Source organism: Drosophila ficusphila, unplaced genomic scaffold, assembly GCF_018152265.1.
Source record: "Drosophila ficusphila isolate 14025-0441.05 unplaced genomic scaffold, ASM1815226v1 contig_357, whole genome shotgun sequence".
Classification (NCBI taxonomy): Eukaryota; Metazoa; Arthropoda; class Insecta; order Diptera; family Drosophilidae; genus Drosophila; species Drosophila ficusphila.
Window position 1 is genome coordinate 4,969 of NW_025064266.1, and position 27,237 is coordinate 32,205.

Below are 27,237 nucleotides of genomic sequence, written 5' to 3' on the forward strand. Positions count from 1 at the left end.
AAAGTTGGTTTTATCATCTTACATTAGTGCTTATAAAGTATGTTTTTAATACATTAAATTAAAGATGGAAAAATATTAAGAGGGTTTTAATAGCTTACAAATTTAGTTAGCTTTTTTCGACTTTAACTTTTTCAGCATGTATCTTTTTATTAGAAAAATTCTCAAAATAAAATTGGCTTATAAATTAATATAAGTTGATATCTAAAAATTGACTTTGATTTTAATAACATTGATTATTAAAAAGTATGAGGTGGTGTATGATAATTATATAAAAATGTGCAGTATGCGTATCCAAAATTAAACAATCTTAGACTAAGTACAAAAAGTGTTCGTTTCTCTTGATTAATTAAAATGCGTAGTCATAACTTTTTTCCTCCCATATCCCTCCTATATGAACTTTCCTTGCGATTGTACAAATATTTGTATATCTGTGGGGAAATGTGTGCCAGAGTGCATTATTCTGTGTGTTCCACTTCGCCTTCGTTATGCACATGTGTGTGCTTATTTGTTTGTTGCTTTGTGTTCCTGCTGGCAAAGATTCTTTGTTCTCTTGCCATACTAAATAATTAACATTTGTGAAGTTTTTGTTCGCTCTCAGCGCCCCAAAATGGTATTCTTTTCATGTACTTCTTTGGCCGTAATTAACATTTCAAGACCAGAAAACAAATGCACCATCAGCGGCAGCAACAATAATTTAGAAACATTGTGCTGTGCAACAAAAGTTTATCCTAATTTTGTTGACGTTCATTCCCTTGGTTTTCCTTCCGCTCTAATTGATTGTCGTTTAAGTCAAAAACAATGCTTGATTAAAAATTGTTATAGTTTTTTTTTTTGTTGTATGTTTGTATGTTTCTGAGTAATGATTTCTAAAGAAATACCTGCTTAGAAGTTTTCCTAATTAAAAACATAAAAAACCCAAAAAATAGCAATCGATTTTCTACGGTGTTCAGTTATATACAATTGCATCTTGTTTTTTTAATTTAAAGATAAGTTCATTAAGTATTTACGATAATAAATACCTGATTAAAATATTTGCAATTACAGAATAAATTAAAATACAAAGTAGTGTTAAATGAAGGCTGGAATACTATTTAACGGCTTTTGTTTTATTATCAATATTTATTTAGTCATCAACTTCTTCTCTTATATTCTTTTTTTAATTATTCTCTTATTCTCTTTTTAATTTATTTGGCAGATCGTCGTATTGATTGGTTACTGTATCATGTAATTTAGACACACATGCTAAAAAAAGTACCTTTCTATTTAGCCCACACATTCATTAGCAGAGCTGCCTTTTGTCCACATTCTTGGCCACAAATTCACTATCATTTTTTACCGCATTGTCATTTATTTGCTGCTCGTTTTTTTACCTTTTCTACCTTTCATTGTATCTGTTTTGTGGTCCGCCATTTCCTCGCGAGTCCTTGCCGCCCATCCTTGCATAATTTCTATTTTTTCTCCGTCGGCCGCTTAATAACGTTTTAATTGTTGTTGTGGGCTTTGACCGTCGAGGACCGTGGAAATTTCCCACGCAGATCTGCCCCCGACCTCCCGCCATGCCACGCCCCCTTTCGGCCATATCGCCGTGCCGCTCAGCATTTTATTATCATAATGAGCATGCGGTAAGGGGTTGGGTTTTCCACGGCTGTCTGTGTGTGTGTGTGAGTGCTAAAAGGAATGTTGCATAATGTGGCCACCGCGACGCCGAAAAACCATTCGAAATTATGCATGCGGCGGTATTATTTCTACTCTTTGTTTTCCCCGCTCCGTAAATTCTTTTTTTTTTTTTATTGTTTTTTTCTGTTAACTCTTAACTTTTTCCGGGAGGAAATAAATTCAAGTTGCTCTGGCGAGTCTATTTAGATTTTCAAAACAGCTTCGCGGCTCGCTGAGTTTATTACCATGAGTTTAAAGCGACTTCTGGCTGTCTGCTTATCAAGTTGCCATTAAATCTCCCGCTTAAACGTCCTCCAATCCCCTGCCACGCCCCGCCGATAAGCAAAATTTCAGCGCAAATTTATTTGATGTGTTTTATTGTGTTGTTAAATTTCGCGTGGAAAACGAAGGCAGAAGAAAAAAAACAAACAAACAACCAAGGGACAGAATAAAAAATATACCCCACCTCATTCAGGTTGCTTAGCTCTATCAGTCGAGCCGTTTATCATTCCCAGAAGCTCCTGGCTCCTTCAAATGGCTCTCAGCTGTTTTGGGCCCCGTTCACCTGCTCTGTTACCTGAATTGCCTGAATGCCTGGCTGGTTGCCTGTCGCCAAAGTTCATTAAATGCGCCATGAATGCCAAATGCCCGAGCGGTCTGAACTTTAAGTTGAAATGGGACTCGATTCCAGCTCCCCGGGAATTTCGAACAAATTGAAGCCGAACTGAAGGAGAGAGTTCAATGTCACTGGCAATTGGCTTATTTGAATGCAAATGAGCTGGAACTGCTTTAAATTCCAATTAAATTATATTTCGTCTCATTTTGTTTAATGCGATTCGATTGAGCGATGACATTTTATGTATAGGTTTATATTTCAGTTTTACATTAAATTTATTATTTAAGATCAAAAAATATGTCAAATGAAAATTAAAATCATAATACTCTTTAAAGCTTATTTGTTTGAGATTTGAAGTTGGTTATGTAACTCAAAACATTTTCATGAAATTAAAATCCATTGATACTTTAATAATTGCTATTGCCAGCTCAATTCTTAATATTGTTACATTACTTAAATACAATTAATCTGTATATTTTGTTTCCTTGTAAATAAGCTCCGAATGGCAATTGCTCAGCTGCAGATCGATTAAGTGGAAATTTCTTCCTATGTGGTTTTTGGTCCCCCACATTTGAAAGAGTATTTCGATAAAAGCCATCATTCCTGCCCAGATTCTTCTCACTTCGACCCCCAAACCATAAACAAGACATTATCGAGCCACCGAACAAAAGTCGAACCAGAAATGCAGCTGGCTTCGTTTGGATTATCGTTTATTGCATTATTTTTATGCGATGAACGCGCGTCGATTAGAAAACTAAAAATGTATTTCGCATTTCGCTCGCCGATGCTTCTGCTTCTGCTGCTGTTGCTGTTGCTGAGTGGCGAAAAGCGAATGAAATGCAATAAAAATGGAGCAGAAATGAGAACTCCCCATGGAGCACTGGGAACTGGGGGAAAAAAAGGGGCGAATAAGGGCGAAAAAAAATGGCAAAACGAGCTGCGGAGCAAATGGCAATCGCATTTGGCGCATTGCACTTTGCCAGGCAACAGCAACACTGGCAGCAGCGGCAACTATCAGCAGTTTACAACAATATTGGCACCTCCACTTGGCTAACTTGGCTAACTGTGAAATTGTGGCCCATAAAACGTGAGCACTGCCATGGAAAACATGGCGAGAGTTTTCGACTATAAAATATCCGGTACTCGACCTGAAATTACTATATCAAATCGATAAACCAAAAGAGACAAGGGAAATAAATATGGCGGTAAAGTTGCAGTCAATGAAATTTAAGTACAAGTTAAAAATTATTTTACTTTGTTATTTCAAATAATAAAAACCGGTTATGACACAATACAATATATAAATATTTAATGGGAATTATATGACAAAAGCGAGGAATTTACTTCGATTTGCATTTCAAATTCATAACATACAACATACATAACATAACATACACAAAAAATATTTGTCTTAGTTATCCTCTTTAATGCAGGTATAGAGTATATTTCCTTTATAAAAAAAAAATTCCCGCTTTAAAGTGTATTCTAAAGTATTTTTTATATCATGAATGTTTTATGCTTACAAATTAAATAGAAATTTTATTTATATTTATTTAAATACACAGCAAAGCTCTCTACAGTTTTATAGTACCAACCTAAAGCTCTTCAACTGCCAAGCAGACAAAAATCTTGGGCGGCCACATGGCGTATACGTGTTAATTTAGCGCAACGATTAGACACAGCGCGCTCCTTGGCTCGTTGTTGCAACCACGAATCCTTCGGCTTCCTCCGACAATTGCAGTTTGGTAAATTGCCCGTTTGCTTAGCACAATAAATTTCAACACTGGCTCCTGTCAGTCAATGGCGAAGGGTTGGCGGGGATCTTGGCCGGTTAGCCTGCTTGGTTAAGTACATTTTAGCCGAAACGTTTTCAATTTGGCCAGAGTCAGTCTATTTTTAGGCTAAGCCCGACACAAAACACTATATTTTGCCGGACTATAAGTAATGATGTGACGATTTGGCAGCAACCGAATGAGGTGAGCGAACTGGAATGGGTTTGGATCGTATACTGTATACTAGTATATATAAATATAACCTAAGCATGGGCGTTTCTTAATATAGTTCATTGGCCCCGGGCGATGTTTTGCACTGATGTTTAGCATTTCCCACACGCAATTCAAGGCCTCTCTTTGTAGGTTTATTTAAGGTTGGGTTATAACAACTTACCAAATTAAGTAGTCGCAAAATTTTTGGTTTTTGGAAGGGTAACGAAAATAAGTGGTGTCTTCTCAAAGAGTAGATAGCTAAGCATTAATTTTTGTAGAGCATAAAATAATTAAGACAACAGTCAAGCAACATGTGATGCATTTTAAGCAAGTCGTAAAAATTAAATATTTAATTAATAAAAAGGGTCTAATTAGTTTATTAAACATTGAATTCTTCAGAGCCTTCAGTCTTCAAATTATTTTCCTTATGATTTCATTTGGACGCACTGTATAGTTAAAGAGTATCTCAAATTTCCAACCATAACTCTTGGCGAAATGTTGCCCACTTTGTTTGTTTGTTGCTGCCGTTAAATAAAATTTACTTTGCCATGCACTTTGGGCATACATTCTGCTCGGTAAAAGTGGCCGGGGTCCTTGTTTTCATTTTTCGTGCTTCGTTTTCGTGTTTCTCCTCCTCCAGGAGTTTTTTGTTTCCTTCGGCGAGGAAAGCAGCTCGGGTCGTTTGCCCAGTCTGATAAATTGTTTCCGTAGAGAGAACGCTGCACGTAATTGCTGAGCGGATCGATGAAAAGTAGCTTAAGGATGCCAGACAAAAGTGAGTTGTTGCTGTGCTCTTATTGTTGCTATTGTTGGCTACTCGCTGCTGCTGCTGCTGCTGCTTCTGCTGGCTGGCTGGTTGTGACAAGGCCAACTAATTTGTACACTTCACTCGGCAAACCGAACGACAGTTGGCATAAAAATAAGACAATGTTCAAAGCTGCAGAGCCAACTCATTGCAACCAACACCCTTGCAACTTGTTTCCGTGTGAAATGTAATGCAATTTCATGTCAAAAACCAACACAGACGACAGCACTCACTGGCAAACTTTAAAGTGATATTTTTGTGTCGGTTAGTGCAGCACACCTGTCCTGTTGCCTTCTACCTTCTGCCTGATGCCTGATGCTACTACCTACCACCACCTGCTGGCTTCGTCCTGCAGGCTTTATCCTGCCGACTTCCACCTGCTGCCATCTTCGAGTTCGTGGGCTGCCGTCTCTTCTTGGTTTTTGCTGTCACTGCAGCAGAAATAGCAGCAGCAGCAGTAGAAGCACTGGCAGCAGCACCAGACAGAAGTGCCAGTCATGGGGCCGCAAGAAAACAAACTTCAGCCGCTTCCTGTCCCCTTCCCCTCCATTCCCAATATTCCCTTTCCCCTTCCTTCCCCTCCTCCACTGCTTTAACTCCGCTCATCCTCGACCGCAGCACACGGCGCTTACTTCCGCTTTTGAGTGTTAAGCAACGCACACAAACGGATGTACACTCAACTACTCGGTTCGAAGAAATTTGGTATCAGAATTTTATAGTGACGACTTCTTAAAAGTATTAAAAAACTATACTTTTATAAAGAACAATATGAATTTTTTTATTTTTTTTATTAACAATTATTTGATATTGATTTTTAGCTAGCATTTCTCTGCTAGATTTAAAAATTGATAAAATAAGATATAGGTACATAAATTCGTTTAGCTACATATACAACCATGATAAGCATGTAAGAAAAGTAAAAATTGCCTTAGCAACAATATATTCAATAAGCATTAAAGCCAGTTTTGTTTTTTTGCTTCTTTAGACGATTTTTAATATTTCTAATATTTTTGCATATTTACAACAAAAAATTCATCATGACAATGTTCATCGATGTGCTCTTTACTTGTTCAAAACTGTTCATACATTTTAAAATTAATCAACACTCCATAGTGTCTGTACCAAAATTACAGACGCCATTGGCGATTGTGCAATGCCGTCTTCCCAAAGCATGGTTTCTTCTAACATATCGACCTCCATTGGTTTGGGATGCATGTCATTAACTCTGAAGTCCCTTCTCGTACGATTACGGAAGCGTTTTTTTGAGATATCGTAAATACTCGACCGAAAGTTTCATCCTACAGTTCTTTTTTGCTTTCTATGCTTAGACAGACAAATAAAAATGTAAAAATACCTTTGGTTTTGTTTGAGATGACATACTTAGCCAGCTTGTCTTGAAGTTAAAATTTAATATAAGAAGGTAACACAATATGAACTAATATTTAAGAGGAGAAGAAGAAATCAATTGTCTGACACTGTTTTCAATGTTAACGCGGTTATGTACATCATTTATAATTTTAGCTGCAATTAATAAGGATACTTTAGAGAATATTTTCAAAATGGAATTAAATTTAACCATATTTTTTTCTCTGCAGGTAGCTAGGGCACTCACACTCGCAGGATTCGTTGTCCTTTGACATGCATGTCTCGGTCTTTAGCTGTTCAACCTGTCTGCTGCTGCCACTCTGTGTGCAGTTTTTGTCATTCCCGGCTCTTTACTTGAGCGCAGCCTGAAGGCAGTGCAAGTTATGACAAAACCTGCCACGCCCCCACGCCCATCGAACGCCGTGCCTTTCACCTTTCACCCTTCTCCCCTGCCACCCAATTGGCCAAGTTCCTTTGGCCGGAAAAGGATGGAGGTGGAGTGAAGTGGCAGGACGAAAGACCAAAAAGTGCATAGGAAGCGTTAAAGGTGATTCACTTGTTTGTTGCTTGTTTGTTTGCAATTTGTTGCCATAATTCTGTAGTCGTTGCCTCTTGGTTTTCACGCTTCTGGATTTAGATTTCTGCCAAAGCGGGTTGGCTGTGAGTGGAAGTGGAAATTGTTATGGCAACGCACTTGATCCTCGAGCGAGATGGAATTTCTAGCAGTATATAATGTTGAATGGTGGAGGTTTAGTGATCGGGCTTAATGAAAAGAAAGCCATTCTTAAAGTATTAATAACTGAGGAAATGTATAAGTTTTATATACAGTTTGACTGCAAAAGGAACATTAATTTGATGTTCATTTTAATGTACATGCTTTAAGGAGCCAAAATAAAAGTTTAAACTTTAGGGCTCATTAATTTAAACTTATTAAATTAATCCTACTTAATATTATATTAAATTAATTCTAAAACTTAATTATATATATACATATACATATTTTATATCTAAGCTTTTTCTGGGTTCTAAAAAGCTGAAGTAAAAACTAAACTAAAAGTAAACCAATCTATGTTGTTATTTATAATGCTAATTCAGGAAATGTTTCAAGGGCATGCGGAGCTATTCTCCCATCCTTTTTCTTTCAGCTCCACTGTTTACGGGGCGTATACGTGATATTTTCGTTTGCATCTGCACCTCTGCGAATGCTGACCATTTCGGTGGCCATATCAATTTCGCCATCGCTCGCTTTCGGTCCACATTACCGTTAAAATTGTATTGGATTGGTCCTGGATGCTTTGCTGACCAACTGGATAACCGAATGGCTATTGTGGCCCCAAGTCAGTGCCAGATTGAGCTATCCTGTATCCTTTTCCCATCGTCTGCATTCAGTCGCACTTCGCCATACACACACACATACATATACAAATATATGTATATATCCTTACATGAGTATGTGCTTATAGATTTTTCGTTATAGCCACACGAAGTTCTTCTTAAAATGCAATTTTCAAGATTTTTCTTTTCCTTTTCAGCTCGTTTGGCTGGCGCCATTTTAGTCCTTGCCCGCTGATTTTAAGCCTTTTCTTCTTTTCCTTCCTTTGCTCCTCCGCTCCGCTCAGCTGGCCAACACTTTTGGCTGCGGCCACGCCCCCTTTTGGTTGTGCTTGCATGTGTCAAAAGGTATTTTTTATGTTCAGTTTCGTGTTTTTTCAGCGTTTTTCCAGCGTTTTATTTTCCTTTTCTTGGTTTGGTTTCTGGGCTCACAGGACATTGTGAGTGTGGAAGGACGAAAGGGGGCGAGTCGAGTCCCATCTTGTGTGCAGGTAATGTGGCACTTGGCTAAAATGGTGTGTGAAATTTTATGCGAAACGGCTTAAGATGTTGTTGCTGTGGCCGGAGTTGTTGCCGTGCTTGTTGTGCTGATATTTCTGGAACGGAACACAATCATTCTGCTATGTTGCACATAAAAAGTTACGTTGAGTGGCAGTATATATGTATGTATATATATATACATACCTTAGTGGGGGCGGATAGTTCCCACTTTTCGGTCGGGTTTAGTTCTATTCTCTGACCGAAGCCCTGCTGATGATGACATTTTCGTTTTGGTCGCTCCGATTGGCAGCAAAACATACACACAATACTGGTAAAAAGGGAAAGAAATCCCTAAAAAAGATTAGTTAGCTTGGGAGGGTTTAGTTTCAGTTCAATCCTTACTTTTTTATTTTTTTACTCTTGTGCGGACTTGAGTCAATGTTGTTAGTTTGGATTCTGGGAATGGCAAATGGCATGAGAACGAAACTCGATTTCGATTGCGTTCTTGTTTTTTTGCTCTCACTTTTTGTCATCGAAACATTTTCGGCATTGTTATTGAGTGTGCTAGAAACTGGTCTTCATTTCCAGCTTCGGTATTTGAAGTAATCATCTGAATACGAAACAAAAAGCGGATAAACACATGTCCTGCAAAATGTTCATTAAGGGAAATGCAAAGGCCTTAAATAAAATGGTAACTAACTATGCTTGTGTTCAATTTTCATGTGAACGACGCTTAGTCTAATTAAAACAAGAAATTTGAAATGTTTCACGAATGTGTACCTCCACTTAGCCAAATTAACAGCGTTGATTTTAAACTAAGCTCCACGATTTTCACTTGTTTTTTACCTTTTGCTGTTTGATTTATTCATGTAAAAATATTCAGTTTTAAGTTAGCAAAAAGCACATGGCAAATAAATAATAATGACTGCGATATCACAAAACTCGCACATCAATTTTAACTATAAATATTTATTAATTAATAGAATTCAAATTCTAAATACCCTGTAGCAGACATTTCTTTAAAGATAAGCAATCGCAAATTGTAATATGTATTTGGAAATAACTGTTTAGTCCCTATTCGCGTAACTCAATTTCTTATTTAGTTTAAAATCTTAATTGATTCATACAAAGTGCTGGTAAAACCTGAAATACCCTTGGAATCGAAACAAATAATTGTTTTTAATTTTCTCACCTGTTTTCTGGGCAAATAGGTTTCGAATTTTAATTTGCATTTGGAACTCACATGAGTTTCAATTTGTTGCCAGTGCGTTTTTCTACTTTAAAAGGTGTGCTAGTGTGTGTTTTTTTTTGGTGACATGCATTTGGTCGAGAGAGTTTTACATATCAAAGGAAAGTTGGACTGTGTCCGTGCGGATAAAACAACTCTATGCCGAGCGGAAAGGGAAAACGGATCCTGGGGGCTTTTCACCGGAAATGGATGTTTCTCTAACGCGTATCCTCGCATTTTCCGTCGGTCGTGCTTTTTGATGTTTCACTGGGGCGAGACCACGTCAATTACAGAAAACAATGACAAGCATCATCAGCATCAAAGGGGACGATCTCACCTTCCTCGTCCTGCAAATGCCATCATATTTCCAAATTGGTTGTAAAAATACCTTTTAATTGCTCGTGAGAAGGGGGACTCCATGGCAAATCGAAATCAGCAGGCCCACGGCACTCAAAATTTTAACACGGTTCGGGATTAATTCAATTAAAACGGAGCGGAATGGGGCAAAAAGGCAAAATCTAGTCAACAGCCGGGTTCTGATTTCGGTTTTTGCTGCCGCCGTCCTTGCTTTTGACACTTTTAATGGAAAGGCCTAGCGAAATCATTAATTATGTTACGAAATTTTGATGGAAAATGCATGTCACTGTGTGGATTGGGAAAATGGGGAGACATTCTAGCAAAACCCTTAGACTTCTCTTTATAAGTGCAATAAATTGATTGTAATACATACACAACCACATCAAGTTTATAGGTTATCAAACAATATTAGAAATTTATTTCTGTTATTCTTCCAGTAAGTATTAAAAGCCAAAAATATATTTATGAATTTCGATTTTTTGTTGGTCTGTTCTTGTTGCGAAATTTTATCAGTAAAACCATAGGAATAAATTAGTCTTTTTTGGTATCAAAGTCGTCTTAAAAGCGAGAAGTTATATTCGAAAGGCTTTTCAAGTCACCAAAAACGCTATTATCCTGGTACGTAGATGCCAAGGATATCGCCGTGCTGCGCTCCAAGTGACTTGGCGTCCGTTTTTGTTCAATGTAGATGAAGTTAAGGTCTTCATCAAGTTTCACCAAGAAGGTTGGAATTTTTCCACGCCCCTTTACAAAAGTCATGTCGCGATACTCGCAGTAAATCCCGAAGTCGTTGAGGATCCTGGCGGACTCCTCGGTGACCTGGATGTGCCCCACTAAGCCCGTCGATTCCATTCGAGAGGCCATGTTCACTGGGGGTTCCCCAGATGTCGTAGTGCGGCTGAGAGGCTCCCACAATTCCAGCCATAACCTCACCGCTGGAAATGCCAATGGCGATGGTGCCGTCTGTAATGGTTCGATCGCTCGGAATGCCTTGGTAGATCTCGTTGCTTTTGGCCAAAGTGCGCATCATGTCCCGGGCAAAAGAGGCCATCACAAAGACCACCTCCTCGAGTTCGTTTTCGTGCACTCGAATGGATAGTTTTGGAGCATCTGCATCGCCGGTGTCTAAATCGTAATTTGAAAGGTTGGTTATAACGTTTATCATTTTCCTAACGACTTACCAGTCGATCCAATTGGTCTACTCGTGGAACCGGCAAAGCTCAAATCGAGGCCACAGGCAGCCATATATGTGCATCCTACAATTTTGATTTTCTCAACCGAAAAATACTCCTTGTAGAACAGCAACTGTTTTGGGATTAAACATCGGAAAATAAGAATTATGTCGTGGAATAATAAGTATATAAAAAATAACTTTAAAAATATATAACTTATCTACCTTAACGTAACTCTTATCTTACCAACACATCGAATTCGGCAATAATTTCATTCAGTACACGCAAGCCTCGAAGATCTGTTTCAAAGTTCATTAACATGGCAAACATTACGGAAACCATACTATAGTTTTCATAATACAGTTCGTGTTTGGCCAAAGAATTAAGGTATACGTCAACTGTAAGAAAAATTAGGAAAGACCTTTTCCACTGATATTCCACTATACCCATATCAATTAGGACCACCTACCTATGTAACTAGGAAGAATATTGTTAAGGATTATTATGATTGATTGGTTGGTTAAGCTGGCGTCATTCTCCTTTTTTTCAACTCCACTCGCCAGCTTAATAATGAATAATAATAAAAAGTTATTAATCAATTTCAGCTGGTAAATCTAAACTTACTTGAAGTTCACTTTGTTAACAAACTCAAGTTGGCGCTCCTTCACAAACATTGTCACCAGGGTGATGCAGATCAGTAAACCATGGGCGTACTCAGCGGGAAAATGGGGGTTCGTGGTAATGCTGCTGTGAAAGACGAACTCAAATTGGAAGAAGATGATCACCATGTATCCAAGTGTCTCCAAAACAGCAATTGCTGTTTTCACTAAAAACGGAATTCTGGTGAAGGTGAAAGTGATGCAGATCATTAGGGAAACCATGTTGGAGGCGACCCAGGGATGGAAACAGATTTTACTATCGTCATCGTAGTGGAAAAGCTTTTCCTCAATGTTCCTTAACTCGAACTCGTCCCGTTCGCAGGACATCTAATTATAGAATATATTGCTGTAAATAATGTAAACCGTTTTTGTCACTTTAAATCTTACCACTATTAACAACATTATGGTATAACTTGAAAACACTAGGAACAAATACAATACAATGCGAATGCCCAAACTTCCTATGATTTTCTCGTGTATCTTAAATATTGTGCAGCTAAATAGGCTATACTTATGGTCTGATTCCCTATATCTCGTCCAGCACATCTTCTTGTACCAAGCGATGAGGGTCAAAATGCTCATCACTGTGATCACGCAAATCGAAAAAATAAGGCAGAAGCCGCCAGTTATTTCGGAGACCATCAGTTGAATGTACATTAGACAGCAAGTAAGACAGCAGACCAACAACATACTATACTTGAACATATAATCGGTCTGGTTCAAGTAGGCCTTCTCCATGGAGTGATTGTAAAAGGACAAACAGGAGTTCAGTTGTTTGTTCAGTTGCGGATTCTGATTCTGATTTTGCTTTTGGCGATACTTGTAATACAACTCTTTCGGACTGTAAAAAGGGTGGGGAAAAATAGGTCAATACTACTTGGTAAAATTATAAAATAAATGTTGATTAATAATCAAAAAATGTAAATGTTTTTATTTTATTTCTAATAAATTAAAGTTGATATGCAAAAGGAGTTTTTGTTATTTTTTTACTTGCTACAAAGCAATTCAATTAAATTTTTGGGTAACAATTAGAAAAATATTACTAATAAGGTAAATGCTTCCCAATACAATTTTGTTTTAATATGTAACAAATATTTTTCCATTTTCAAATTATTTTTTTTTGCCTATATAATCAACTTACTTAAATGCACTGACGGGCATTTTCCGAAATTGTTCGCGTAACTCGTCCTGGAAAACAACTCTTAAACTTTCACTAGTATTAGCGCTCACTCTATATTTAGAGCCCAAGTTCATATGAGAAAGGGAATGCAATTCAAGGAGGGATTTATCACTTTCGCTTGACTCATCATCCTCCCTTATTTCCTTACGAACAATATAAGTACTTATTTGGCGTCTACGCAGAACAGGATTGTGCCTTGCGCTTTCAGGACCATTTTCAATGACGTAGCGATCGCGTTCAAGGTGGTTTAAGGTATCAGCACTAATATGCACGAAACCCGAAACTCCACTGGACTCCAAGGCATTGGCAATGTTGACATCCGTTCCTAAAGAGTGAAATGTTAGCAATTCGATCACAACTAATCACCCTGCTTCTTACCCCATATATCTAGTTGCAGCTTGGCTTCTCCGATGACACCTGCGAACAGAGTTCCCGAATGAACTCCAATGCGCATATTAATGTCCAATTGCTGGACGTCACTGGGGGTTTGCGATAAAAGGAATTTTAGTTGTAAAGTTCAAGTTCATTTGTGTAAAAAATAGGTGTATTGATTATTTTTGTAGCGCGTAAGTTGGATCGCCTCCACGTTCTTTTCCATTTAGCAATCCTGATAGGACTGGAACGAGGGGAGTGCAACCGGTTTTATTTTTTATTTTGACTTGCGTAATCTTTTACTACCGTCAAATGCTGAAAAACTTGTGTATATCCATCACAACTTACGTCTGATGAATTTAATATCGTAATTTGATAATAAATAAAAGTTTTGATTAATCTTATGTTTTTTTTTCCATGAATATTATCCGGCCGAATACTGAATACCAAACAAAGTGGCCGAATAGGCCGAATACTGAATAGTAGCCGAATATTCGTGGTATCTCCAATATAAATATCTATATAAACAGATCATTTACTGGTAATGAATAAATAGATGATTGTATATTTGCATGTAAAGTTTGGCTTATTTGCCATGAGATTCTGGAAGTCTATAAATTCATAGATTTTTGTTTGCTCACAGTAATTTATTTTTAAATTTGTTGTTTGTCTGCTGTCTTCTATTTTTAGGGAAATATAAATTGTCGTTTTATTTACTTTTACCTACCCTACTCTCTTAATTTCACTCAGAAAATAAGTAGATAGATCTACGTATTTTCTATACGGCAATTTCACATTTCTACATAATTTTCTTTATCTGACCTACGCCTTTTTTAAAATCCGAGTTGTTTATGTGTGTCGGTTCCTCCATGGAGGAAAAGCAAGAACATCACTCTGTAGTCGACGAGCAAATTTGCGCTTTTCGTCTAGGCTCCAGAGCTTGTATTGTATTCTTTGTGGAAAATGTAATTCTTATTTTGTATTAGTTATTGACTTAAACGAATTTTAATTAAAAGAAAATCCAGAGATGATTTCCTTAATTAATGAAAGTGTAAAGTGTAAAGAACACATATATCCTTTGTCCTTCTTCCTTTAACTAAATTTAATAAGACGCCCTTTGGTTCTGATGTTGATACTCACCGCACCTCCTGTATTTCATTGATCATGGAGAGCCCGAGCGACACACATTTGGTGGCGTGATCGGGATCTGGACCCGACAATCCCGCCACACAGTAGTAGCAGTCGCCCAGGAATTTTATGCGCTGCACTTTGTAGCGAAAGGCAGCCAAGTCGAACCGGCCGTAGAGATCGTGGAGGACCTTCACCAACTTCTCAACCGTTAGTGTGGTTGTCAGGTGGGTGTAGTTGACCACATCAGCGTACAAAATAGATACTTCCGGATGCATTTGAATGGCCATTGCTCTTTCCATGGCGCTAAAGGCATGCATTCCACCACCCTGCCTGGCCAATTTTAAACGGGTTTTGATGTCTCTTTGCAGTAACTGGGAGATCTGTGGCGGCAGGATGCTGTCCAGCAGCTGCTTCTCCTGCAGGCGGGCATTCCGGAGCCAGATCTCCTCCTTGATGTATTGATGGCGATCAAGGAAGGACGATCGTACCACCGTGTCGTTCATCACGCGGTAGAAAATGCCCACCAGGTTGAGGCACAAGTAGTGGACAATATCAACTGACATCCCGCTGATGGAAAATAGTTCTCCCAGAAACTCGAAGAACCCTTCGGCCAAATAATTGATAAAGTACAGAATATACAAGGCGGACACCAAGAGAGCCAAAAGGACTGCTCCTTTGATAAAGTGAATCGGCAGGAACATGTACACCATGTACAAAATGTACGTGTCGTAGAACGTGCCCAGTACCCAATTATGTGCGTAGTGGTGGTATATCGATTCAGTTAGGTCTAAATAAATGTCGGGATATTAGCAGAAAGTTAAGGTAATATACAAATTAAGGACAGCAGATACCCACCTGTAAACACCAAAGTCAAGGAGGCAAATATCGAGCTGGCGTACATATACCACGTGTGCTTTGCAATAAAGTCATCGCAAAAGTTGACACTTAATACAGCTAAAATAACAACGCAGCATCCTGTGACAAGGACCACGTCGAAATAGATAAGTTTACGGTCCTTTGGAAAAAATGCATTTAGATTAATAAGAAAAATACATTTAATTTAAATAAGTAAATACCACTTTATACGAAAGTGTCGCAAAAATTATAATTTTATTTGAATCAAAGCTTTCTAAATAAATCTCGTTAAAAACTCATTTGTAAACAATTATCTTAACAAAGAATTTTCAACATAAAATAATCAATTAAGCAATAAACTCAAATGAGAGTATTTTGGAAAAAAATGAACCCCCTGAATATTGTTGTCAACATTTCAAAGGCCTTACCTGAATTGTGGTTAACAAAAGCGTACAGTGAACCAAGGTGACACAAATATGCAGCATAAAAAAAGCACATAGGTAACTTTTCCACAGGCGTATTCGATAAAGTCGGAACTCGGTTTCCAACCGTAGCTCTGCACATCTCGCCTGCAGATTAATAAGTAATTTCTTCTAGTAAAGTTAAACTGTATTATTACCTTAAGGTAGCCGGGTTCCCACATGCGCTCTTTTGCATAATTAAGTTTGCATTTTTCCCTAGCAGAAATCATTTTTTTGTTGATTTTTTTTTAAATAACCTTTGCCTTATAATTTTAAAAGACAAGAAGTTTTGGCTTAACTGTACAATATACTTTTAACCAAAAGCCGACTTTGGTAGTACATTTTTGAGTTTTCACAATAACCTTACAAAAAATTTGTTTAAATTTTACAAATCTGAATTTTTAACAATTTAGCTTAAAACTTTTCCATACTCTTTAGAATTGCTGACCATACTGTAGCAGGCTATATGCATATACAGTAGAATCCTGTTATAACGACTCCGCTTATAGTGTCCGTCCGGTTATTGCGACGAAAACTCGATGGCTTGATTGGTCCCCGACAGACTTATACACTTATATCCTTTTGCTTAGTGCGTCTTCCGGGTATAACGAAGAAAACTCGTTGGTCCCTTGAAAGTCCCTATAAGCGGATTCTACTGTAATTATTTTCTTCGCCGTGCAGAGGTATATCTAGAATATATGATAAACTATTTGATGAAGACTGACCACCCTTCTTCGAAATGAACAGTAAGTTATCATCGATGTCCACAAAATAGGTAGGAACTTTCCCACGACCTTTGTCAAGGTCAAGCCGCGGAAATTGCACTTAATCGGTCACCTGGATGTGTCCTGGTAGTCCTGTCGATTCCATCTTGGAGGCCATGTTGACCGGGTTTCCCCAGATGTCGTAGTGAATGAATGAGATCTGGGGGCTGCGAGGCCCCCACCACAAGGTACCGATGATTGTCTTCAGGGAGGGAAACTCAGTAGCAAAAATGCAAATCTTGCACATTTTCGTGTTGGTCACGATCTGAATGTAGAGCAGGCAGCAGCCAATTCCCCAGGCCAGGAGCGTGGAGTACTTGAACACAAAGTCAAAGATGCAGACAGCATGGAAATCGAAAGCTGAGAAGCAAAATTGTTTAATTAAGTAAGCCATGGAAGTTTCAACTTGACATAATATCATAGTTTAAAGTATTATTTTATAAGCATTAACACATCAAATTCGGACCAAATTTTCCTTCGAGGAAAGCCAAAATTTCCCAGTGACTATTAAAGCAGCACTTACTGGAATCCTCCGACCGGCATCTTGTTGAACTCCTCGCGCAGCTCATCGGACATCGAGTCGATGTTTGCGGTTTCGCCACGAGTACTCCGACTCGTTTGGAGTGTCTTGATGTCCAAATTAACATGGGACTGCACCCCATGTAGGGTGGATCTCACCGATTCCCGCTGGACGTGACCCCTTATCAGGTAGGTGCCCATCGGGTGCTTCTGCAGCATAGAATCTCTCTGGGCTTTTTCGGTGCCCGGAAAGATTATGTATTCGTCTGCATTCAGGTTGCTCAGGGTTCGCCCACTAACGTGCACATATCCCGGTTTTCCAGTGGCCTCTAGGCGATTGGCGATATCAACATCCGCACCTGGAAAAACATTGACTTAAATAAGAGGGATAAATATCCTCATGAGCAACTCACCCCAAATGTCAAACTGCAGCTTTGCCTCGCCGATGACTCCTGCGAAGAGGGAACCCGAATGAACTCCTATGCGCATGTCGATTTCAAGGCGCGCTCGATCCTGCAAACCCAGCGAATAAATAAGAACAGACCCCAACCCAACTTTCAGTGAACACTTACCTCACCTCCTGGATGTTGGCTATCATGGAAATGCCCAGGGACACGGCTTTCGTGGCGTGATCGGGATCTGCCTCCACCAATCCCGCCACACAATAATAGCAGTCGCCCAGGAACTTGATGCGCTGCACCTTAAAGTGCGAGGCAGCCATATCGAATCTTCCGTAGAGGTCGTGGAGCACCTTCACCAACTTGTCCACCGCCAGGGTGGTGGTCAAGTGGGTGTAGTTGACCACGTCGGCGTACAGGATACTCACATCCGGATGGATCTGGATGGCCATGAAGTACTCCGCGCTTGAGACACCCAAGCTCTTGCGCTCGAACTCGTTCTCCGGCTGCATGATCCTGTGCTTGATGCTACTCTGGATGGGCTTGGCGATCTGCGGAGGCAGGACGCTGTCTAGGAGCATCGATTCCTGGCCCAGGGCGTGGCGCAGCCACCTCTCCTCCTTCATGAACTGGTGGCGATCGAGAAAGGAGGCGCGCACCATCGTGTCGTTCATGATGCGGAAGAAGATGCCCATCATGTTGAAGCCCAGGTATTGGAATATATCCACGGAGACCACGTCGATGCCGTAGACCCTTCGTAAAAAGCGTTTACTGGTGAAGGCCAGGAAGTGCATGAAGTAGGCCACGTAAATAAGGCTCACGGATGTGGCCAAAAGAGCAGCTCCCCTGATGGAGGGAATTGGCAGGAACATGTAAATCATGCAGAGCACGAAGACGTCGAACGTGGTGTTCAGCGGCCAGTGGGAAATGTAATAATGGTAAGTGTTCTGCATTAAATCTGTGGATCGAGAACAGATAAAGGTGTGAGTTGGTTAATCAACCAATAGAACTGACCACAAAATACCACGGCAAGCACGGACAGAACGGAGGTCAAAACCATAACCCACGGGTGGCGAAGCACAAAGCTCTCAAAGAAATTGACACTCATCAAGGAGGCTACCAAAATCAACGAAAGTCCATCGAAGAGCAAGTTCATCTTATTAATTTCCGTGTTCTTATGAGAAGTTCATTTAGTAGAAAAGTTAAATCTTAAACCAATGAACTCTCACCTCGACACAAGTCCATGTGACTAATTGAAGGCAAAGCATCACCAGTAAAAACAAGGGGTAGAAAACGGTGAGGTAGCTTATCATAAGACGGACCTGATACTTCCTGTACTCCTCCTCCAAATTCAGCTCCTTGCACTTTGCCTGGGAACGATCCGTTTATTAAATGATAAACTGGTCATTTGCTCACCTTCAAATAGCTGAGCTCCCAATGCAGCTCGTCAGCGTAGTCGGCTTTAAAAGTAGCTTAGAATCTCTTGTATTTTAAATGGACAAGAAGAGAACTTTATGCATTTTTTTATTAATCAAAACCCATGCCGGTTAAAAATTACAAATAACAATTTTACACCAGCCAAAATTCCGATTTCTTATACAATTTTCGACCGCCCACAAAATATAAAGCTTTTTGGTGTAAACACTTTTTTTAATGCACATTTAAGAAACTACTTTCTCTCATTTTCTTCACAAGTTGGATTTTGAGAAAATAAATCCAGTGAAGAAGAGTCTCGTGAAACCAACTTCAAGTTTTCATCGATTCCCACAAAGTAAGTGGGGATGTTTCCGCGACCTTTTACGAAGGTCAAGCCACGGTAAGTGCAGTGGATGTCGAACTCCTGGAGGACCTTGGCGGACTCCTCGGTGACCTGGATGTGACCTGGCAGACCGGTTGATTCCATTCGAGAGGCCATATTGACCGGGTTCCCCCAGATGTCGTAATGAGGCTGCGAGGCACCCACCACTCCGGCCATTATCTCTCCGCTGGAAATCCCGATGCAGATCTCTCCACTCGCCAAATCCCGTTATCCGACTGTATGATCCTGCTTTTGATGCTGTCCTGGATGGGCTTTGCGATCTGGGGCGGCAGGATGCTGTCCAGGAGCATCGATTCCTGGAGGAGGTCGTTCCGCAACCATACTTCCTCCTTGATGAACTGGTGGCGATCGAGGAAGGAGGCGCGCACCAAGATGTCGTTCATAATCCGGAAGAAGATGCCCATCACGTTGAAGCCCACATAGAGCAGTTTATCAATGTCCAGAACATTGTAAAAGTCCGAAAACAAAGGGGTGTACTGCAAGTTGTTCAAGAAGTTGACCACGTAAATAAGGCTCACTGAGGTGGCCAAAAGAGCAGCTCCCTTAATTGACGGAATTGGCAGAAACCTGTAAATCATGCAGAGCACAAACCCATCAAATGTGTCAACGAAAAATTTACAACGGAAATGTACTAATTAAAGAATAAATTCATAGTAGTATCTTCGAAAATAAAATTGTCACTATTGAATGAATTCTTGACAATTAAAAAAAAACAAGAAAGGAAGCTAGCTTCGGCAAGCCGAAGCTTATATACCCTTGCAGTCATCAAATATCAAATAGGTTAAACAGAATCGAAGCTATGACGATTTTTCTATTAATTTTCCATATTTTCGACTGTTGTTCATATGACGGCTATATGAAATTAAATTCGGTATTAAAAAGTCGTTAGACTCTATTGTTAAACTATATATTTTAAAAATCATGCTTGTCTGATGAAAAACAACGATGTTATCATTTTCTTTCCGATATTTCTATATAGATTTTTCGATCTTTCCTATGACAAGCCCTATGGTAACGATGACCGATTGTAATGAAATTTTTTCTCGTTTCAAGGGTTATTAAAAAGCTCTAAATTTTTAAAATCATGCTCGACGGATTAAAAACGATTATTTCTATAAATTTTTTCAATCTTTTCTATGGCGGATAGCTATATGATAGAGTTATGCGATTTTGATAAAATTTAATCCGAAATTCAATAGTAGTTAGAAAACGCCATGTGGAAGAAATCAAGTCGATCTGATCAAAAACAACGGAGTGAGAATTTTTATTTCTTTCTCTCGTATGGGAGCTATCCGATGTAGTCGGCCGATCCAGCCCGTTCCGACTTATATACTGCGTGCAATACCTACACAACTTTTGGGAAAGTTTCAGCAAGATAGCTTTAAAACTGAGAGACTAGTTTGAAGAGAAACAGGCAGACGGAGAGACGTATTTGGATTCTGATCGTGATGCTGATCAAGAATATATATACTTTATGGGGTCTGAGGTGTCTCCTTCACTGCGTTGCAAACTTTTGACTGAAATTATAATATCCTTTTTATACTCTTTACAGTAATTGACCATACCAAGACCTGTTAATTTAAAATTTAAAATAAATTTTTTATTGAAGGGTAAGTAAGTAAGGGTTAAGGGTAAGGTCGTAAGTACACTTTGTAAACCCAAATACAAACAATTTACAGGAGACAAAATCAAAAAAAAAAAAACCGAAGGAAAGTAGCACGTAAAATTTTTCCCGTTTGAACACCAACTAAACGTTTTCTTCGTCATGCAGAGACATATCTACGATAGCTGATAAACTATTTGGTGAAGACTGACCACCCTTCGAAATGAACAGAAAGTTATCATCGATGCCAACAAAATAGGTAGGAATTTTCCCACGACCCTTGACAAAGGTCAAGCCGCGGAAATTGCACTTAATGTCAAATTCCTCGAGAATTCTGGCGGACTCCTCGGTCACCTGGATGTGTCCTGGCAGTCCTGTCGATTCCATCCTGGAGGCCATGTTGACCGGGTTTCCCCAGATGTCGTAGTGAGGCTGCGAGGCCCCCACCACTCCGGCCATTACCTCCCCGCTGGAGATTCCTATGCAGATCTCCCCGGTGGCTAAAGCCCGATCAAAAGGTGTTCCTGCATACGCCTTGTTGCACGCCGAAAGGGTTCTCATCAGGTCCAAAGCAAATGAGGTCAGGATGATCACAACTCCTGGATGTTTATATTCGCTTTTAATTGTCCCCGACCGACTGCGACTTCGTTGCACTGAAAAATTGTAATTTTTGTGTCATTAAAATGCAATAAGTACATACTTATAAATGGTTATTAACAATCTATAAGGCTTTAAAAAATAAGTCTGTAAATCAAATCTTCAATACACTTTTTTTTTGTTCCTTTAAAAGGTTTAGATATCAGTCAGTACGTACTTTCTAGAAGCATTGAACCGTAATTAGTGGACCGATGTTTTGAGGCCAATTTAAAATCCAATCCACAAGCTGCCATGTAAGTGCACCCAACGACCTTAATCTTCTCAACCACGTACTCTCCCTTATAGTTAATTAACTTAAACAGGAAGGAATATTAAGTTTAAAATAACAAAGTGTTCAATTATTGAATTACCAATCGATCAAATTCTGTAATGATATCATTAAGCACTCGTAAGCTGGGTAAGTTCATTTGAAAGTTGGTAAGCATGGCGAACATGACCGATACCATTTGATAATTTTCAGAGTAGAGTTCGTGTTTGGCAACTGAGCTGAGATACACCTCGACTAAGAATGAAAGATACAAATAATCAATGGATTACTAACGAAATTTAGTCTGAAACTGACCAACATGGGCAGGTAGAATGTTGTTCAGCAGAATGATGATAGTTTGGTTTGTGACATCGGCCGCCTTTTGCTTGTTTTGCAAATCCACGTTGAGCCTAGACATGAAATAATTACATGATGATAATTAATGATAATGATAATTAAAATGGCTATAATTATCGTAACAAATTGTTCCACCCACTTGTAGTTTATTTTCGTGTTGAACTCCGTCTGACGTTCCTTCGCATACATAGTGACCAGCATCATACAAACCCGACAACAATGCGCTATTTCCGCTCTCAAAAACGGAGAAGTGGTGGCACTGTGTTGGAAAACGAAGCCGTACTGGAAAAACACGATTAACACATATGCAATTAACTCCAAAGTGCCGATGATTGTCTTCAGGGCGAAAGGGATTCGGGCGAAGGTGTAACTCATGCCGAGGATCAGCGCCATCATGTTCGTAAAGGCCCAAGGATGAAAACAGGAACTAAAATCCGCTTCGTAATGATAGATTCTGCTCTCAATGTAATCCAACTCATACTGGTCCTCGTCACATGTTTCCTGTTTTTTTTTATTAAAATCAAAACAAAATTGAGTTATAAAAAAATCCCTGGAGTAAAGGTCTTTTGTTTTTCTTTGTTTCATTATACTCTTGCAGAGCAAAGGGAATTATAAACTCAGACCCCATAAAGTATATTTATTTTTGATCAGCCACCATAACCATCAGAATCGAAATACGTCTGTACTTCTGTCCGTCTGTCTGTTCTTATGTAAACTAGTCTTTCAGTTTTAAAGCTATCTTGCTGAAACTTTACCAAAAGTTGTGTAGTTGTTAGTTAGGGCCGGATCGGGCGATATATGATCAGATCGACTTAACTTCTTCCAATGGCGTTTTCTTACTACTACTGAATTTCGAATTAAATTTCATCAAAATCGGATGACAATATCATATAGTTGTCATATGAAAATATGGTCGAAAATATGGAAAATTAGTATAAAAATCGTTATAGCTTCTATGTTGTTTAACGTTTATGTATTTTTTTCGACATATTTGATGTCTGCAAGGGTATATCAGCTTCGGAGTGCCGAAACTAGCTTCCTTTCCTGTTCTTTCTAAGCCTACGAAGCATAACATAAGTATTAAGGGCCACAACTAGTGTGAAGTTTTAAAAAAATCAAAAAAATTTTTTTTCATTTTTCGGTAGATTACACTTACACATATTAAAATTTTAAATCGATATCTCAAATAGTTTTTGAGTTATAACAATTTAAAGAGCAGCCGCTCTCATAACAGTACAAACGATCATTTTATCTTTAAACTTTTCTCGAAACAGCATTTTCCGAATTTGCTGCAGTGATAACTCAAAAACTAATGATCCGATCACTATCAAATTTGTTTTGTATGTTCTATATATAGTTCTCCGTACCATGAGCTATCGGTTTTTTGATCCGATCAAAAATCGAATTTTGGCAGGTCAAAAACGACCAAAATTTTGGCTAAAATTCGATTTTTTTTTAAACGCCGCCATTTTGTCAATTTTTGATATTTTTCTTTTATCGTAGTTCATGGTATAGACAATATCATCTAGTTTAACGAGAATTTTTCAGTTTTTGATTTCATCCACGGAGAGGGCCGGAATCACTGCAGCAGTTAAGGCACTTTTTTTTTTTAGCGCCGTTGAAGATCGACGCTAACTTAAAAAATATTTAATTTTTTTCTTTAAAAATTTCACTGTATATTCTTAAAACATGTATTAATATATTCTGAAAATTTTAAAATAATTGATCAAGTAGTTTAATTTATAAAAATCCCCAAAAATCACCTTTTTTTTAGGCCGTAGGCCCTTAAGTAGGTGTTTAACAAAAAAAATGCAAATTTTAAATTATTTCAGTGTATATAAAAGAGTACTTATTTTTGTAACAACAAATATTTTAACCAAGTAGACCTATAATGAAATAGGGAATTATATCTAAAGTCAAATGCATTTGTTGGCTTCTGTGTTTTTATACCCTTGCAGTAGGGCATTCTTATTTCTGACAGAATTTTGCAAAACAGTGAAGGAGCATTTATTTTGCTCAAGATTTGTGATAACTGCAAGTGTATATAAGCTTCCTTTCTTGTCTTCTATATCGTTTGTGGAAGATCAAAAATTTTTTTGAGCTAGTTAGTATTTTTGGTCATTATTGCCTAGAATTAGATAGTGAATAAAGTTTTGAAAATCTTACTAGTATCATGGAGATCACCATATAGTAGCAAAAAATAGTCATCATGTAGACAGTGATCCGCAGGACGAAGCTGTGCTGGATCTTCTCGAACAGGGCAAAGGCCATGCAACTGTATTTGCCGTAGATTTTGAAGTCATTATGGCCGAACCTCCACCAGCAAAATTTTTTGTACCACGAGAGGCACAGCAAGAAAGTCAGTATGGAAAATGCACACAAGTCGATAACGATGCAAGTCTTGCACAAACTCTTGTTGGTCACAATCTGAATGTAGAGCAGGCAGCAGCCAATTCCCCAGGCCAGGAGCGTGGAGTACTTGAACACAAAGTCGGGTTGATGCAGATAGCTCCATTCCAAAGAAGAGTCTTTGAAGGCCACACAATAAGTGCCTACAACCCGTTCGGACTTTTCACTCTCATTTCTATCACGGCGGCAGCAGGGAAATCGAAAGCTGAGAAGCAAAATTGTTGGATTAAGTAAGCCATGAAAGTTTTAACTTGACACAATATCATAGTTTAAAGTATTATTTTATAAGCATTAACACATCAAATTCGGACCAAATTTTCCTTTGAGGAAAGCCAAAATTTCCCAGTGACTATTTAAGCAGCACTTACTGGAATCCTCCGACCGGCATCTTGTTGAACTCCTCGCGCAGCTCATCGGACATCGAGTCGGTGTTTGCGGTTTCGCCACGAGTACTCCGACTCGTTTGCAGTGTCTTGATGTCCAAATTAATATGGGACTGCACCCCATATAGGGTGGATCTCACCGATTCCCGCTGGACGTGGCCCCTTATCAGGTAGGTGCCCATCGGGTGCTTCTGCAGCATAGAATCTCTCTGGGCTTTTTCGGTGCCCGGAAAGATTATGTATTCGTCTGCATTCAGGTTGCTCAGGGTTCGCCCACTAACGTGCACATATCCCGGTTTTCCAGTGGCCTCTAGGCGATTGGCGATATCAACATCAGCACCTGGAAAAACATTGACTTAAATAAGAAGGATAAATATCCTCATGAGCAAACTCACCCCAAATGTCAAACTGCAGCTTTGCCTCGCCGATGACTCCTGCAAAGAGGGAACCCGAATGAACTCCTATGCGCATGTCGATTTCCAAGGCGCGCTCGATCCTGCAAACCCAGCGAATAAATAAGAACAGACCCCAACCCAACTTTCAGTGAACACTTACCTCACCTCCTGGATGTTGGCTATCATGGAAATGCCCAGGGACACGGCTTTCGTGGCGTGATCGGGATCTGCCTCCACCAATCCCGCCACACAATAATAGCAGTCGCCCAGGAACTTGATGCGCTGCACCTTAAAGTGCGAGGCAGCCATATCGAATCTTCCGTAGAGGTCGTGGAGCACCTTCACCAACTTGTCCACCGCCAGGGTGGTGGTCAAGTGGGTGTAGTTGACCACGTCGGCGTACAGGATACTCACATCCGGATGGATCTGGATGGCCATGAAGTACTCCGCGCTTGAGACACCCAAGCTCTTGCGCTCGAACTCGTTCTCCGGCTGCATGATCCTGTGCTTGATGCTACTCTGGATGGGCTTGGCGATCTGCGGAGGCAGGACGCTGTCTAGGAGCATCGATTCCTGGCCCAGGGCGTGGCGCAGCCACCTCTCCTCCTTCATGAACTGATGGCGATCGAGAAAGGAGGCGCGCACCATCGTGTCGTTCATGATGCGGAAGAAGATGCCCATCATGTTGAAGCCCAGGTATTGGAATATATCCACGGAGACCACGTCGATGCCGTAGACCCTTCGTAAAAAGCGTTTACTGGTGAAGGCCAGGAAGTGCATGAAGTAGGCCACGTAAATAAGGCTCACGGATGTGGCCAAAAGAGCAGCTCCCCTGATGGAGGGAATTGGCAGGAACATGTAAATCATGCAGAGCACGAAGACGTCGAACGTGGTGTTCAGCGGCCAGTGGGAAATGTAATAATGATAAGTGTTCTGCATTAAATCTGTGGATCGAGAACAGATAAAGGTGTGAGTTGGTTAATCAACCAATAGAACTCACCACAAAATACCACGGCAAGCACGGACAGAACGGAGGTCAAAACCATAACCCACGGGTGGCGAAGCACAAAGCTCTCAAAGAAATTGACACTCATCAAGGAGGCTACCAAAATCAACGAAAGTCCATCGAAGAGCAAGTTCATCTTATTAATTTCCGGGTTCTTATGGGAAGTTCATTTAGTTGAAAAGTTAAATCTTAAACCAATGAACTCTCACCTCGACACAAGTCCATGTGACTAATTGAAGGCAAAGCATCACCAGTAAAAACAAGGGGTAGAAAACGGTGAGGTAGCTTATCATAAGACGGACCTGATACTTCCTGTACTCCTCCTCCAAATTCAGCTCCTTGCACTTTGCCTGGGAACGATCCGTTTATTAAATGATAAACTGGTCATTTGCTCACCTTCAAATAGCCGAGCTCCCAATGCAGCTCGTCAGCGTAGTCCAGTAAACATGGCCTAAATTTCCTTCTGAACGACGAAGAAAAGTATTGGTAGGTGCCCATTTTAGTTCGATGTGTATCTTTGTGTTGGATTGCTTCGAATGAATAAGGTCTCTATCTGGACTAACAAAGGTGTGTGTCAATTTAGAGCATTGCTACTAGGATTGCAAAACACAAACTCGGTTTATTACGATTATTATTATTACTTTGCAAGTAGCTTAGAAAGTTATAATTTAACTTTAAAATCTTTTGGATTTAGTAAACAATATTAAAAATTTAAATGGACAACAAGATAACTTTAGGCATTTGTTTGTTGATTCAATTCCGGGCTTTAAAGTTACAGCCATGGACAGATAAATAGCACAAGTCAGACAAAGAGAAGAAATGTCCAATGTGTTATCGAAAACGTATTCTATCAGGATAAAGGATATATTGATTCTAAAATATATTAAGTAAATTCTGTAATAACTAAAAAACAGTAAACTATTTAACGATAGAACAATGTTTATACCTTTTTTGTCAAAGTGCCTCCAAATCGCATGGACACATATAAAGCACAAAATTTTCAAAAATGTTTTTTTTTTTAGAAAC

General features: G+C 39.3%; 3 protein-coding genes and 1 long non-coding RNA gene across 4 annotated transcripts; all 4 read right to left on the reverse strand.

Annotated features, from left to right (window-relative positions):
* Window positions 1-6,107: 6,107 nt before the first annotated feature.
* LOC122319993 lies at window positions 6,108-6,536 on the reverse strand. Its single transcript, XR_006245433.1, has 2 exons — window positions 6,443-6,536; window positions 6,108-6,380 (listed from the first exon to the last, which is right to left on the reverse strand). It is a non-coding gene; the product is annotated as an uncharacterized LOC122319993 (long non-coding RNA).
* A 3,744-nt stretch (window positions 6,537-10,280) lies between these two features.
* Window positions 10,281-15,896, reverse strand: LOC122319991 (adenylyl cyclase X E-like). Its single transcript, XM_043207893.1, is given in 14 exon segments — window positions 10,281-10,697; window positions 10,699-10,949; window positions 11,006-11,129; window positions 11,243-11,394; window positions 11,466-11,537; window positions 11,540-11,559; window positions 11,621-11,982; window positions 12,043-12,496; window positions 12,797-13,160; window positions 13,214-13,314; window positions 14,348-15,125; window positions 15,194-15,353; window positions 15,622-15,762; window positions 15,813-15,896. Coding segments are annotated over 14 exon segments (3,366 nt in total). The 5' UTR covers window positions 15,885-15,896; the 3' UTR covers window positions 10,281-10,382.
* A 1,394-nt stretch (window positions 15,897-17,290) lies between these two features.
* On the reverse strand, window positions 17,291-18,939 carry LOC122319992 (adenylyl cyclase X E-like). Its single transcript, XM_043207894.1, has 4 exons — window positions 18,565-18,939; window positions 18,350-18,509; window positions 17,510-18,293; window positions 17,291-17,450 (listed from the first exon to the last, which is right to left on the reverse strand). The coding sequence occupies exons 1-4, from the start codon at window positions 18,646-18,648 to the stop codon at window positions 17,417-17,419; spliced, it is 1,062 nt and encodes a 353-aa protein (XP_043063829.1). The 5' UTR covers window positions 18,649-18,939; the 3' UTR covers window positions 17,291-17,416.
* Window positions 18,940-20,740: 1,801 nt separating this feature from the next.
* Window positions 20,741-26,900, reverse strand: LOC108101383 (adenylyl cyclase X E-like). Its single transcript, XM_043207890.1, has 12 exons — window positions 26,608-26,900; window positions 26,421-26,561; window positions 26,206-26,365; window positions 25,366-26,149; window positions 25,206-25,306; window positions 24,796-25,150; window positions 24,185-24,632; window positions 22,158-22,519; window positions 21,977-22,071; window positions 21,765-21,916; window positions 21,572-21,707; window positions 20,741-21,410 (listed from the first exon to the last, which is right to left on the reverse strand). Exons 1-12 carry the CDS (start codon window positions 26,707-26,709, stop codon window positions 20,902-20,904), a joined length of 3,345 nt encoding a protein of 1,114 aa, XP_043063825.1. The 5' UTR covers window positions 26,710-26,900; the 3' UTR covers window positions 20,741-20,901.
* Between the last annotated feature and the right edge of the window lie 337 nt (window positions 26,901-27,237).

Coding starts and splice junctions, on each gene's coding strand:
- LOC122319992 (XM_043207894.1), bottom strand. CDS start 18,648: ATGATAAGCTACCTCACCGTTTTCTACCCCTTGTTTTTACTGGTGATG. Junction 18,294..18,349: donor GCTTGCCGTGGTATTTTGTG/GTCAGTTCTATT, acceptor CTCGATCCACAG/ATTTAATGCAGAACACTTAC. Junction 17,451..17,509: donor GCCAACATCCAGGAGGTGAG/GTAAGTGTTCAC, acceptor CTGGGTTTGCAG/GATCGAGCGCGCCTTGAAAT.
- LOC108101383 (XM_043207890.1), bottom strand. CDS start 26,709: ATGGGCACCTACCAATACTTTTCTTCGTCGTTCAGAAGGAAATTTAGG. Junction 26,562..26,607: donor GGGAGCTCGGCTATTTGAAG/GTGAGCAAATGA, acceptor GATCGTTCCCAG/GCAAAGTGCAAGGAGCTGAA. Junction 21,708..21,764: donor TTACAGAATTTGATCGATTG/GTAATTCAATAA, acceptor TTCCTGTTTAAG/TTAATTAACTATAAGGGAGA.